Source organism: Anopheles darlingi, chromosome 3, assembly GCF_943734745.1.
Source record: "Anopheles darlingi chromosome 3, idAnoDarlMG_H_01, whole genome shotgun sequence".
Taxonomy (NCBI): domain Eukaryota; kingdom Metazoa; phylum Arthropoda; class Insecta; order Diptera; family Culicidae; genus Anopheles; species Anopheles darlingi.
The window spans coordinates 28,377,436-28,390,938 of NC_064875.1; the positions used below are offsets into that span (position 1 = coordinate 28,377,436).

The window sequence follows — 13,503 nt, forward strand, 5'->3', positions numbered from 1 at the left end:
TATGCTTGGGGCAGTGTTTATCGAAAAAATGTGTGACCACGTCGTATTGGTATTTAATATTTTTTATTATCACACCACAATTCTTCTTGTAACACAAGAGGAGTTTCTATGCGCAGATGTTGCCATTTTGTATGGAAAACTGCACGAATAACATGATAGAGAAGAGAAAATGTTTGGACTTTTTTTTATCAAATATATTCCTTCTACTCATTAATTGGATTTGCCAAAAATTATTAAGCATTGCAAGAAACCACTACATCGCATCTACAATCGCTTAATCAAGTCTTTATATTTCGAAGATAGAAAGCAGCAAGATGGTAAATTTATCCAGCTTTATAACACCTTCATTGTATGATGTTTGCTTTTCGAATGTTTGGCAAGGCACTACATAACAGGAAGGAAGACGCGATGGCTATTAAGATTAACCTGCCATAAACACGGCGAGAAACTATCGTTGGTTCAGGCAGCTGCCATTCCACCTTTCAACCTTAACCCTCCGAACACCACCTACAATATGTAGGCAATTCACGAGCAGGCGTTATATGAGGTCATAACTGATGGTCGATTGTGTGATCATGGCCTTTTTGTCGTTCATCGTCAAATGGCAGCGTATGCAGAAGTCCTCTGCACGTCGCCGAGCGGACAAGGTTTCGCTAACCTAGTTGTCGTGGAGGATGGCAGGTTATCCTACGCGTTGATCTAGATGGGACTAATACTGTGTTTTCGATCTTCCTACAACTAATGTTCGAAATACACAGGGATGTGGGTTCATCAAAATTAGCTTAAATTGCGGGCTTAATTTACTTAAAAATGCACTTAATATTAACCATTTCTTCCGTCGGAATATGTATCTTGCGTGCAAATCTTATACCTACTTGCACACAAACTTGTGCGTATCGCAAGCAATCCGACTCGGGTGTGTCACGGCTAAGTGTCTTGGATCGTGCTTGCTTTGCCGGCCCAGAATGATTTTATTCTGATTTTACGCGTCTTGTATGATCAGTTTATTGATTTACTATTGATGGTGCGATCACAGAATTCCATTGGGATTTTATCTGCTGCTGCTCGATGCGTAGTGGCTTTATTTGCAAATCGGGGTTCAATTCCCTCCCCTGGCGGTGTCGATGATCGTACGCGGTAGCCTTAATTGGAAATATCGTTGGGCTTTTGCGTGAATAAATATTTATCTGACTCAAAAGTGGCTCAGGCGAATGTATAATTTATCCAGCTCCAGCGGAGCACCAACTCGCGTGGCTGCTCGCTGCGATGGTGGCGTGGAATTTGTTGTGAGGGTTTGAAACATAGTACAATGATGGATAGGAGGTTGGTGGAATTATAATTGATTTATGCGACAGCGTGGAAGCGCGATCCATCAATGGTAATTGAATGGTTCTTCCGATAACTCTCAGTATGGTTTGGCGTATATCTGTAAGCGAATTTATTTATCATTACTGTTTTGAAAATAACACGGCCAAGGATGCTCTTGCGACTCCTGAAATGCCGCTACTACGGCTAGTAGTAGTGAGAGTAGAGAGAAGAATGACGTAATTGTGTTGAGCTTGCGTCTCACGCAATGTAGAGAATATGCAAAGTGAGACAATTGAAGGACATTAAGATGGTTGCACTTTACATAAATATCATTAACATCTTACTACATTTGTTCGTAGGGACCTCAAGTAGCGCATATTCCTTGTCGTTGTACATTAATGCTTTGCGGTACCTTTTAATGGGACTTAAATAATGCATCCATAGAGTGCATCTGTATCCTTTTGTTTGACTGTTATGCAATGTTTCTTTTTTTTTTCTTCGAGTATTATAAATTAGTAAATAAAGAAGTATCAGAGTTCTTAGCTTATTGAAAAAAAATGATTTTTTTATCAATGAGAGCTGTAATGATGGTTCATAGGAAGAAGCTCTTTCACCTCTCTGATTATTTTGCGATGCCTCATGATTGGTGAGGTTTTGAACGAACAAAATACTATAATTTTAAACCTTGACAGCTGGACTTACCTGATCCAAATGTTGGATTGGCCGTTTGCTAATTATAGTCGTATCGAGCTGATGCCTCACGAAAACAAAGCTCTCCACTTTCTTCTCTCTTACCTCTATTGCACCCGCCGCCATACTTTGCTTTTCCTTCGCTTTTCCGAATCTTCGCGATAATGATTTCCTTCTAACACTAGAGAGCAAGAAAATGTCTTTGGAAAATGGGTCAGTTCACTCTGAGTGTAACCCGGAACATCCGCCATAACTTTAAATTGTTTTGAGCACCCAGAGCTCAAAGGGGTTAAGTTGGTAGACGCAATCTGGGATGGAAAAAAGTGCTGAGTTGAAGAGAAAAGAAAACAGGAAGCAAGAGTGTGGGGCGAGAACAATACAAATTTGAAAACAATGTGGAGCGAATTGCCTGTCCGATTCGAGGTTCGTCGTCTCTGGACGTTGAAGTCTTTTGTACTACATGCAATGAGCAAGTAGTTTTTGGTTTATAATCGGCTTATCAACATTTTTCACATGTCTAAACAGCATTTTGATCATGTTTGCCGATTTCTTATCGTTGGTGTAAGTGGCACTAGCGGTTTCGGGTGTTTGTATTTGTTAGATGTTGTCCAAACAAATATCTCTAATGTGAAATGGGATTAAATAGAGTTTTATTGGATTCCTTTTCTACATAGCATGTGTGTGTGTGTGTGTGTGTGCGAAAGATAATTGCCCGTCTGTTTCGGTTTATCCCTTGATAAACAGAAACTAATCTTTCCAACGCGACCTTGCCTATGGCTTAAAGTATTACGTCGCGACGTCAAAGACAACTGTCGTCCCCCACTCGTCAACATTACCTCAGCGCGCATGTTTTATGTACGTCTTATCAGTCGTGGTCCTTCTTAGAATCGAACAGAGAGTTTCGTTATGCCGTTGGTCGATATCATTCGAACTGATGAGAGAACCGCTCACATTGACGAACCACCGCATACCGAGGGTAGGTCCGTTAGACACTGACCTCAGCCGGCATGTGACATTTCGTCCGACAGCTGATGTTTGTTGCAGGTTTTCTCAACCGTAACCACTACCATTTCCATGCCTTCCTCCATGCTGCTCGTTGCAGCAGCTGTGACTGAGGGGTTGTGTGCGTTTATGCTAATGGTACCGACTCAAGTTAAGAGCCAAAGAGCTGGCCACCCTCACAACTACCAGCTGAGCAGTGGAGCCGGCATTTGTCTTCTTGTTTTTTTTTTGTTTTCGCGTCACTGTAGCCCCCGACCATAGTTATAAGGTGGGTAACCGTGCGTGAAAATCAACGGTAAGGTACGAGCTGTCGTCATTCGGTGGCCGATGCAGGATCACGATATGGGCGCTTGCAGGGAGGGGGATCGCACCTTGGGTGACTTGGGAGGAGCAGAACCAATTTATTCACAAAGAAACCTCTCCGGTGGCGGTGTGTGGCAGGGCCAACGGATGTGACCATCATGTTCTTAACGGTCATCACTTTACAATGGGGCTCTTTGTTCTAAAGAGGAAAAGAATTATTAAAATTAGCGAAAGGAAGAAGTTTCATCGCGCGAAGACTCGAGTGCACGAAGAAGGAGCCCACATGATGAGATGTTTCGTTAGCTTCTGCGGGCGGCGCGTATTACATGGTGTTGCAGGAGAAAAACCTAACGCTGCGGGTCGTTTGGTCTGTCAGACTCACTTGAATGTAAGATCGTGAAAGCAATCTCTACATCAACCGAGACGCCCCTCATTTGTAAACACAGAACGAACGATAAGAATATTAGCTATCATCATCATAATTCCATTTTCATGCCGCTAATCGCCTTGTTCCATTGTAAATCAATGTCTCCGGGTCTTCTGTTGTGCGCGAGTAACTGTAAATGCTCAATCATTAACGTCTCTTTTTTGTATTCTTTTTCTCGTTTTAGGTAAGCAAAATCGCTGTATGAATGTGCCTCTTGGTCGATTTAATGATGTGCTGAGTGTTGCGCAATCGGTTTAGGATAAGTATTCCAACGCCTTAAGACGTCTTATACTATTATCTACTCGACGGTTTGCAGATAATGCGAGTCTTTAATCCATTTATTCTAATAATAGTGTACCGATCCACGGCTAGCAATTGTTCCCCGGCCGTACTCAGGCCCTTAAAAGGACCTTGACCTAACCTGATGTGGTGCGCGTTAACCCATAAAAGGGATGAGGCTTTTGTCCTTGAAGCTGCTGCTGCGTGGCCGTGTTCTGCTCACGCCCACGAAGAAACCTTGCGCTGTCCTGTCCTTGCCCCAATTCTTGGACTTCGATACTCACTCCAAGACCAGATCGGAGTAGGCCCGGAGAGTGATCATCATTGAGGGATCACCCACGGGAAGCCCACGCTAACGATCGATCGCTAACGGCGACAGCGACGGCAACGGCCCCCCTTATCACACGTCGAAGATCGCTCCTACGCGATCGTTCCTACTTGCGGTGCGGTGCCAAAGAGATGCCAGTAGCACAACCTCGCTAAGGATGGGCGATCGGTTGGTGGATGGGCGTAAGTGTGCTGCTGTGTGTGGGCACATCATCGAGGGCGACATACTCGCTGGCTGGCACGCCAACGGTGACGTAACCTAGCAACTTGTCCGATTGAGGCACACGGATCGGTCGCTAGCTCGCTCACTCGCTCACTCACTCGCTGAACTTGATCGTACCATTTTTGGGCAGGATCGGACGTTCGGATTGATGCCGTGCCGATGCTCGCTGCCACCGCCGTCACCAGTTGTGTCCGGAGCTTCATCGAGCGGAGCCGTGTACATATCCGGCGTAAGGTACTGTGTACACGCTCCATCCATATGTACCGGTCACAAAAGGGGGGAGGGGTCCCCGTATTTACATCGATCATAAATCTTGGCCAATGTGGTACAGTGGTGGCATGCTTTACGGAGGGGGGAGGGGGCTAGGAAGCGATGCCATGTCAGTCAAACCATGACCTGCAGCTGCAAACAGCGCGCGCGCGCGCGCACACTACAAACACATAAATACAGTTTAGGATCATCTCTTAGGACCGTTCGCGATTCGCCTTGTCTTACGCGGGCCGCCCGAGAAGGGCGCCTCGTTGGCGGCACAGGCACGCACGCTCCGGTCCGATCCGAAATTGGGTATCTACTCAAAATGCGAAAAGTAAACAACGCACCGTGATGATGGTTGGTGGCGGGTTTCAGCTTACCCCTCACACAAAGCTCACCGGAGACTTGTGGAGGCGATCATTCAATGTTTGCCAGCTAAAGAAATTGCAACTCAATAGCCTGATGATCCTACTCTCTGTCTCTCGAATGATCATAAGCATTGCCGGTTGAAGATTGATGGACCTCGCGCATCCGTCACATTCGCTTCAAACAGAATGCCAAACGGGGGAGTAGCATTTACGCTTTCGTTTTCTAACCCCTGACAGTCCGTCAGCTCGTGGTCGGCGAGTTCCAGAAACTTATCGGGCGCTAGGTGGTGGCGCCATAGGCCACCTGTGATCCCGAACGCACTTTTGACTTTTGGTGTGGTACGTCAAGCGTGACAGCCCGCCGCAGGGTGGCGCTTCCTTTTCTCTCTCTCACTCTCTGTCTTTTTAGTCTTGCTTGCTCACAATCGGCCTCTAGTTCTGAACACTTGTAGGTACACCACATGGCACAGCTGCACAAGGGATGGCTCGCGGGATACGGATCAAAACACGAACTAACGAACAGGCGGACATAAAGAGACACACGAAGAGGATGTGATGGCCAGGTGTCCCAGACGAAGTAGATCACGGTACCATTCCGTGTCACTTGTGGGTGCGTCGTACACCACAACAACCCCGCAACAGTAAGGTCCGCGGTCTCTCCGGACCTAGCTTGTTGTGAGCGTGAACTGAAAATTGAAAACAAATCAAGAGGAGGAGAGCGTAGCGAGCCAGAGAGCGAGAGAGCCAGTCTGTTGTGAGCGCGGGTGATTGTTTGAGGGGTGCGCGCTACCCCTAAAATGTTGTGGACAACCTTCCTTGTCCCAGCGGCGGCGACGAACTGCTGTAGGTGGTTCCGCGCCGTGTACACCACCTATTACACCCTTTTCCGCGTGAGCGTTACAGCCCGCGCGCTCTCGTGTCTACGCAAGGTGGTGGCCCCCGTGGTGGCGACCGACCGAACGACCGACCGACCGACGGAGCGGCAGACGAGCGATTTGGCGTTTAGTCAACTGCAAGCAAACGTCACGAGCGGTTCTCTGACCGACAGAAAAAAGAGTGTGCACAGCGCAGAGATTGTGAACGGCAGCAGGTGGCTGTCCCGCGGCGTGTTTCGTTCTTATCCCGCGGTTCTCGTTCCGAATCCGGGAGTTGATTCCCGAACCGTGTTCCGATCGTGCTTCCGATCCGGCTCTGTTCTGTTTGTAAATACATATTGTCGCGAGTGTCGTCGAGAGAGGTAGTGCTTACGCATAGCGAGTGATTACTTGGACCTGGACAAAGCGGGATCCATCTTTTGCGGTCACATTGATCGTTCGTTAAACTGTTTTCCCAAAAGGAACTCAAACCCCCCTCCCCGGTTTACTGGTTTATTAGTGGGAGCGATCGTAGCGATCTCCGGGCGGTTTAAGAAGTGCCTTGTAATTGATTTTCATTGGTGGCTCCTCTTGTGTACCGTTGCTGGCTGGCTGGCAATTCTGTCTACCACACCGGTGGTAGTGGTGGTGGTGCCACTCCAGTTCACACACCAAGCGCAGCGCGCTGTTGACCCTCTCGTCGCACAAGCCCCAAAACGACCGAAAACGCTTTCATTCTGCGCCGTGCGAGTGCGGTATTGTGTTTGGGGTGCGCGCTTGCTCGCTCGCGCGGGGTCATCAGTTTGTTCCCATCAGTGTGGCTCGTCTCGTGGTTTGCTCTCTTGCCCCCGTTGTAATTGTGCGTCGCTTATTTGCTTTGCTCCAGTTTTGTGGTGACAGTGTGATGCTGTCGCTGCTACTGCTGCTGCTGCTGCTGCTGCTGTGGTGTACTCCGTGCCATTTGGGCTCACCGGAGAAATTCAATACCCGGGTGCCTGCTCCATCATCGTTTGACGTGTTAACAACGTGAAGTGTGATGATTGGTTGTTGGTGCTGCTACAGATGCATCAATACCTGCCGTTAGATTAGTTTGCTAGAAGCTCGTGAACGTGAATTTGTTCTTCGTTTTAGGCTCGAAGTGATGAGAAGTGAACCAACCGACTGACCGTGGACTGAACTGCAACAATGCGAGATGAGCGCTTTCAAGTGACAAAACATCCCTTCGTACCGTACCCCTGCCTTTTCTACTCCACCCTCTTCAAATTAAGCGTGGGAATATGAGAGAGCTTGGAGCGAGGTGAAAATGGATAGCATAATGAAGCGAGCGAGATCACGATGTGACGGCATTTAAGACTCATTGACCCCGAAATTAGGGCTGTGTCACCTCCGTCCAACTTAACTGTTCCGTGTCATTAATGAGCGATTGGGCGCGACACGTTTTAGAGTCGTATTTATCATAGTACGTTGGTGGCGAAGGCAGTCAGGAAGGTGGCAATCATCGGTACTGTTGGTACGTCTGGTACGCTGTAAGAAGAAGAGTCATCACCACCTCCCCCTGGTGGTGTGGTATCAGTGCCTTCTCCGTTTCTTATCAGATGCCGTTGTGTCATCAGTGATCGGGTTTTGATTGATAAGACACGGTTCCGATACCGCTAAATGGAGGTGTAGGTCTGCTGCTGCTGCCAAGACTGATTCTGTTTTCCTCCCCTCATGTGTTGACTGATGATGATGGTGACCTTCCACATCATCGACCTTGCAATGGGCCCACGCAATGGCGCCCACCATGAATCTAATTTAACTTGTTTCTACTGATCAGTACTTCAACCGAATCTGGATAAAGTGCTCGATGGTCGGCGTCGGCAGCAACCGGGCTACTCATCACCAAACAACCTGCACCTTGTCTTGAGCCCACTCCCTTAGGCCACCTGGCGGTTTGACAAGACCACAACAGCGGCGTTGTTGTTTCTGATGGATGCTAATTAGATTAAAGTTGCGACCAGCAGTGTGTGTTGTTCGCCTTCTGAAGGCGGCCTAATTGGGCCGCCAGACGGACTGTCCAGCCTGGTGCTAATAATCGATCCAGGTGTGCAGCAGGGAGCAGGGACAGAAATGGGGTTTTTGGTCTTGTCACTTGCCAGTTCCGGTGTGGAGTTTGACCGGAATTGGACATTGGCGAAAGCTGATCAGACGGAACACTTTTGCCAAAATTGGCGAGTGTGTCCACAGTGCTGCTCGCCGGAAGAGGAGGTGTGATATCGTGCTCCGTCTTCCATTTGTGGGACCTTTTGGGAATGTTCCGAATATGGCTTTTTTTTTTTCAGAAATTACCTTGTGGGTGCGTTTTGTTAGTAATAGTGGAAGTCACGCAGATGACGTACGTTATTTAAGATATTTGAACTAAGTATATTGTGGAGAAAATGGAGACTCCCTCGCAGCCATCGCTCGCCGCAAACGTCTGACAGTGGAATGCGTTTAGAAGCCGCGCGACCGAAGCGGCGATTGCATACGCCGTTTGACGCCGTTGTTTGCCGATTGGCGATTGCAATTTGAATATCGTTTTGGAGAGTCACTTCCTCCCCTGCGGTGGTGCGGTCGCTACAGAGATGGCCCTCGGTCCGAGTATCGGTCGAGTGTGTTCGTCGATCGCCAAAAATGTCGCGTTCCACCCACCGGTTGTTCCGGTCCGGTCAATCCGAAGGTGGTTCAGGGGAGGTGTTCCCCTGCCCACACGCCACACAACTCTCTGTTCTCTCTGTTTTCCGATCCACTCGAGTGTGTGGTACGGGCAGCGGCTATTACCGGCCGGTTACGGTTGTCGGTCGACTCTTTAAATGAATAGATCAACGTTGGGTTTGGGCTTTGTCCTGCTGCTGCTGGTGCTGTTGCTCCCACACGGAGCCGCCACGGAATTGGACACTGGATGGGAACAAGCGCTTTGTGTTCGCGCAGAAAACCAATAGAGGCAAATGAACAATTGGAGGATATGTGCTTGTCAAGTGCGTGTGATGGATTTTTGAATTGTTTTCAAAAAATGGGTTTTGATTTTTGGGGAAAAGACAGAAAATAAGGAAGGTCAGGAAGTTTTCGATATTTCGAATTCATGTATAGGAAACAGATTAAAGAATGTGCTTTATTTTGTAAAAGTCGTTCTTTTTCACTTGTAGTCAAAGTTGTTGCTATAATAGCCAAGCTTGTTGTATTCAAAGGACCCCAAAAAGGGTTTAGCGAACCTCTGATGCGTTTGCTCCTAGCACGAATATTATAATGATTTCGATAATAACTCGTTAAATTTCAAGTACAATTACGCAAAGTTTACGAAATGTACTGACGAGAGAATTGAGTTTTGATCAAACAATTGAACTTTTCTATACATTTCTAAATCTAAATAGAACTCAATCTAAATAGAACTGATAGATTCACATTTGATAAGTGGTAATGAGATGTAGGATCAGAAATATGTGATTATCTACATCGTCAAGAAAGTGATTATCTACATCATGATAATATAGCTGATGACATTCAGGGAAAGTGTCATGACTTTTGTGATATTCATAAAATTAGCCTATAGATTTTTCAGAGAAACATTCTAGGAATGGAAAATGATTTTCAATCCACGAATATTTGGGTGCATCTTATAAAGAAAATTGATTTATTCAAGATAAAATATGATAGAATAGACAATATGATGCTTCTTATGTCCAAGGTATTTAAATTTGATGACGAGCCTGGGTACTGGTACGTTGTTGGGGGTACGAATCGGTCGCCCATGAAATTTGATCAACTTCCAACAAATACCTAACTCGGTTTGCTATCAGGAACTAATGTCCGGTTCGAGATAGTAGCATATATCCATCAGGTAGAAAGATAGGAGGGAGTCATGATATCTTGATCGGTTGGATTAATTTTGAAGATTAAGTCTTTTTGACAGTTTATCATGATAAATTGATGCCTTCGTTCCTTCCCCAAACCCAAAGATAAAAACATGTTGACAGTCTTCCAATCGAAGTCAAAGTTTATCGAAGAAATAATTTGATTGAGTCGATCGAATTTATATCTTTTTGTTCTGTGGTTACTGCTATTAACCACCTACTTGGGACTTGGTTCAAGTTTATAAAATCCCTTTTCATCCATCGGTTAACGATCGTCGGGATTTCTTGATTAACGCGGGGGGAGTGCGGAAAAGCATGCTACTACCCGTCATGGTTCTCCGTTACGGTAGAAGCGAAGCCACAACAGTAGAAACCAACCGGAATGGTGGCGGTACCATCATTCCGCTGCCTTCTCGTTCCTCTTTCGCTTTCATTAGTCACCACCTGCTTTACGCCTCAAGTACTTCCTGATGAACGGCAATGAGCCTTTTCGGAGTTAGAATTCCCCTCCGGTAGGGAAGAAGTTGGCAGGGGGGAGGGTTAGTTACCTCTCGGGGCATGTCTGCTCTCTGGTACCTTATGGCAGCATTTAGCAGCAAGAAGACACTCGAAGAAAGCATTTCGGTCACGTCGATTGCATGGAGGAAGCGTCTTCGGGGAACAATTAAAGTTTCATTTCCTCTCTCTCTCGCTCGCTTTCTGTCTGTTTGTCTCTCGCTCGCTCTCCTTCTCTCCATCGCTCACTCTCTCGCTCTTTTCGTTCGGGGTAGAAAAGAAGGGACAACATTTTCAAACGTTCCTTTCCTCCCAATCCACCTGTTCGTTCTCCTAGTAGTCGCAACAACGCACAATCGTGAATCAGTTGAACGAACGAACCGTGACCCCGGAAGAAACAGAAACAGTATTCGTCTTTGTGATCGTGTCGGTAGTGTGACTCCCGTTCCTAAAAAAAACCTCGGGAACGGATGTGGCAGTTCAACGTAGCGAAGGGAAAATCTGACTACTACATTCCTCCCAGTGCTGAGCGACCCGGAGCGCAGTGCTGAGTGCAGGAGAAAGAGAGTGTGTGTTATGCTGTGAAGCCACGAAAGTAGAACATTCCGGAAAGATTTCGTAAAAAAAAAACAGCGTCCAAACAGCGCCAAAAAGGAAGAAGGACTCTCGCCCCTCTCGGCATGTACAAGATCGATGGAGAGTTCCGACCCCGGGGTCGCGTGTTTATGAAGGCACAACGAGAAAACCATCTACAACCGATGGCCGCCGGTTCATCGTCTTACGGTTCCGCGCTGGTTAGCCGCTCGAACTCGCGCTCGAGCAGTGGTAGTGCGAGCCGGGGTCCTGCCATTACCACCAACCTGGACGATAGCACGCTCCGCTTTCGGCACGAGATACTGAACGAGAAGGTGATCGAGGCGACCGTCACCGAGCTGCCGGATGTGATCGATGGTATTAATCGGGACCACTGGCGGGCCCTACCGTCGTCGCTGGCGTACGGCAATGAGCTGGTGGTGGCGCAACCGACGAATGCCGCACCGGCGATTACGGAGGTGACACGGAATAAGCGCCTCTCGACCGAGGTCCTCGGCAGTACGGTTGAGACGACGAAAACGACGGATGGTAATCGGCGCATGACAACGCACATCGTCCGGAAGATAACGACGCTGACACGGGCGGAAGAGCAGGCCCAGGCGGACAACATGATCCGGCAGAACCGCGATGTGAAGACGACCGAAATCGGTTACATGCGTACCGGCCGGTTGGATAGCAAGCGGGCGAAGGTAGAGTGCGGTGCAAAAATGGTCGTTTTAATGCGTTCGATATTGATATGCAGCACTCCTGTGGGCGAGCTGTTCTAACGATTCAGTTTTTTTCGAAAAACGAAAGACTTGAGCGATACATGAGGTGACGAACCTCCCGTATTTTAAATATTCTACGCGATTCACGCAGCTGATTGATAGCTCCGCTCGGTTTATGGGTATTGAAAAAAGAGCTACAAGAAGGCAGCACGATGTACCTTGTGTACGGCAATGGTACCGTTGTATCGTTTAATGTTTACAAATAATGTAACATACGGTTATTGTCGAACAACAATTACGAATTCGTTTCGCGAGTGGCGGTTTACCGACGCCAGCATTCTCTCCACGTCGTCGTCATCGTCCCTCTTGTGTTGACGGAGAGAGAGAGAGAGAGAGAGAGAGAGCTCGGTTTGTCACGTTTTAAACACACTAAATGGTTTCGTTCATCGTTCGTAGTTGTAACGAAACCTCAGCAGTGTTCACGTTCGGCCTGTTTGCTTGTGTTGACACGATCATGAACATCATCCCATCACAAGGGAGATCATGCTCTCGGGGCGGCGGAGGAGAAGGGGAACCACTGAACGATCTGATTCACGTAGCACACAGCTCGACGTTCGGTGGCGGCTTTTGATTAATCCCGAAGCCCGAAGCATTGTAATTCCTCCACAGCAGCAACGGAATGCAACACCCTTCCGCGTCCGCGCTATTCACTTACATGGGGACTACGTTTAGATCAACAATGCGGCGTTTTAGTGGTTGTGGTGTAGCGATGACCCTGGCTGGCTGGCTGGCTGCTGGGAACAAAAGGAGAAGGCGCAAACAGCTGTTAGGGAAATGTGGATTTTATCCTTTATTATCGATCATATTTCGATAACCGAAACCGTCGGCTCCTTGCAACCGGCATAAATAACGGTTTAATGTTAAAATGCTTTGCTTTGCATTATTTTTCATCTCAGAAAGTGCCGGAATGGACAATCCGGTGCGCTATGGTCGCGGTTCTGCTTTACATCAAGCGTCGTCTGCTTGAACAGCAGCCCGATTTAATTCCTCTCGAATGACGCAATCAATTTACTTTGTCCTTTTATGCGCAGCTTCCGGAAAGAGGCACCGGATTATAATTCCCCATCAGTTCTTTTACGGTTTATTTGGTTAACCTTTTTAAAAAGGCACATCCTTCTGGCGTCTCCTTCCAAAGCATCGCCATCATAGCGCGATCATAACTCGCCACAATGGTACGGTTAGAACTGTTGATTAACAGTTCCAAACCGTGGCACGATTTTACGATGCTGTTTGGTAGGGAAGTTGGTAAACATTTTATATACTGAACCACTCCATCAGCATACGCGGTGGGGACATCATGCTACCACTTCTAGGCGCCTGTCTGACGTCGCTTTTACACCTTTACAATCGTGATAATGAAACACTTTGAATGCATTTTCGGGCCGGCGATTGAGTGGTGGTCCTCCCTTTGGCACATTTGGAGATCGTTTTAGGAACTGGATAATCAAGTTGTGTCCACCGAGATGTGAGCTGAGGTGCCGTAGTATAGTGCCTTAAATGCTTTGACGTTTTAGTGTGGCAGGAACGGCAGGGGACCACACGTAGCGCTTGAGGTTAGTGAGGTCAATACTATGCTTACGGTATTCCTGGGGTATTAATGTTGGCCATCAACCTGTTGGAGTATGTTGTTTTAGACCGCATTATGTTTGCGTTGTGCTACGGTGCTCTAATCTCTGCCGCAATAACTCGCCACAAATCGTTCGCCTTCGTTCGTAATTTGTTGTCTGGGCGTTCGGATCCGATTC

General features: G+C 47.4%; 1 protein-coding gene across 42 annotated transcripts in view; it reads left to right on the forward strand.

The window, feature by feature from the left end:
• Positions 1 to 13,503, forward strand: part of LOC125957803 (dystonin) — a 164,679-nt gene that overhangs the window by 94,651 nt on the left and 56,525 nt on the right. For 3 of the 42 annotated variants that reach the window (XM_049690764.1, XM_049690769.1, XM_049690773.1), the window contains exons 1-2: positions 5,998 to 6,416; positions 10,735 to 11,680. The exons of 34 other annotated variants lie outside the window; for them this stretch is intronic. In XM_049690764.1, coding sequence (XP_049546721.1) covers positions 11,078 to 11,680 — 603 coding nt within the window. In that variant the 5' untranslated portion in view covers positions 5,998 to 6,416; positions 10,735 to 11,077. Of the gene's footprint in view, positions 1 to 4,848; positions 6,417 to 10,495; positions 11,681 to 13,503 lie in introns of those variants that run through there. 5 more of the 42 variants (XM_049690743.1, XM_049690762.1, XM_049690771.1 and 2 more) reach the window with 5 other exon arrangements.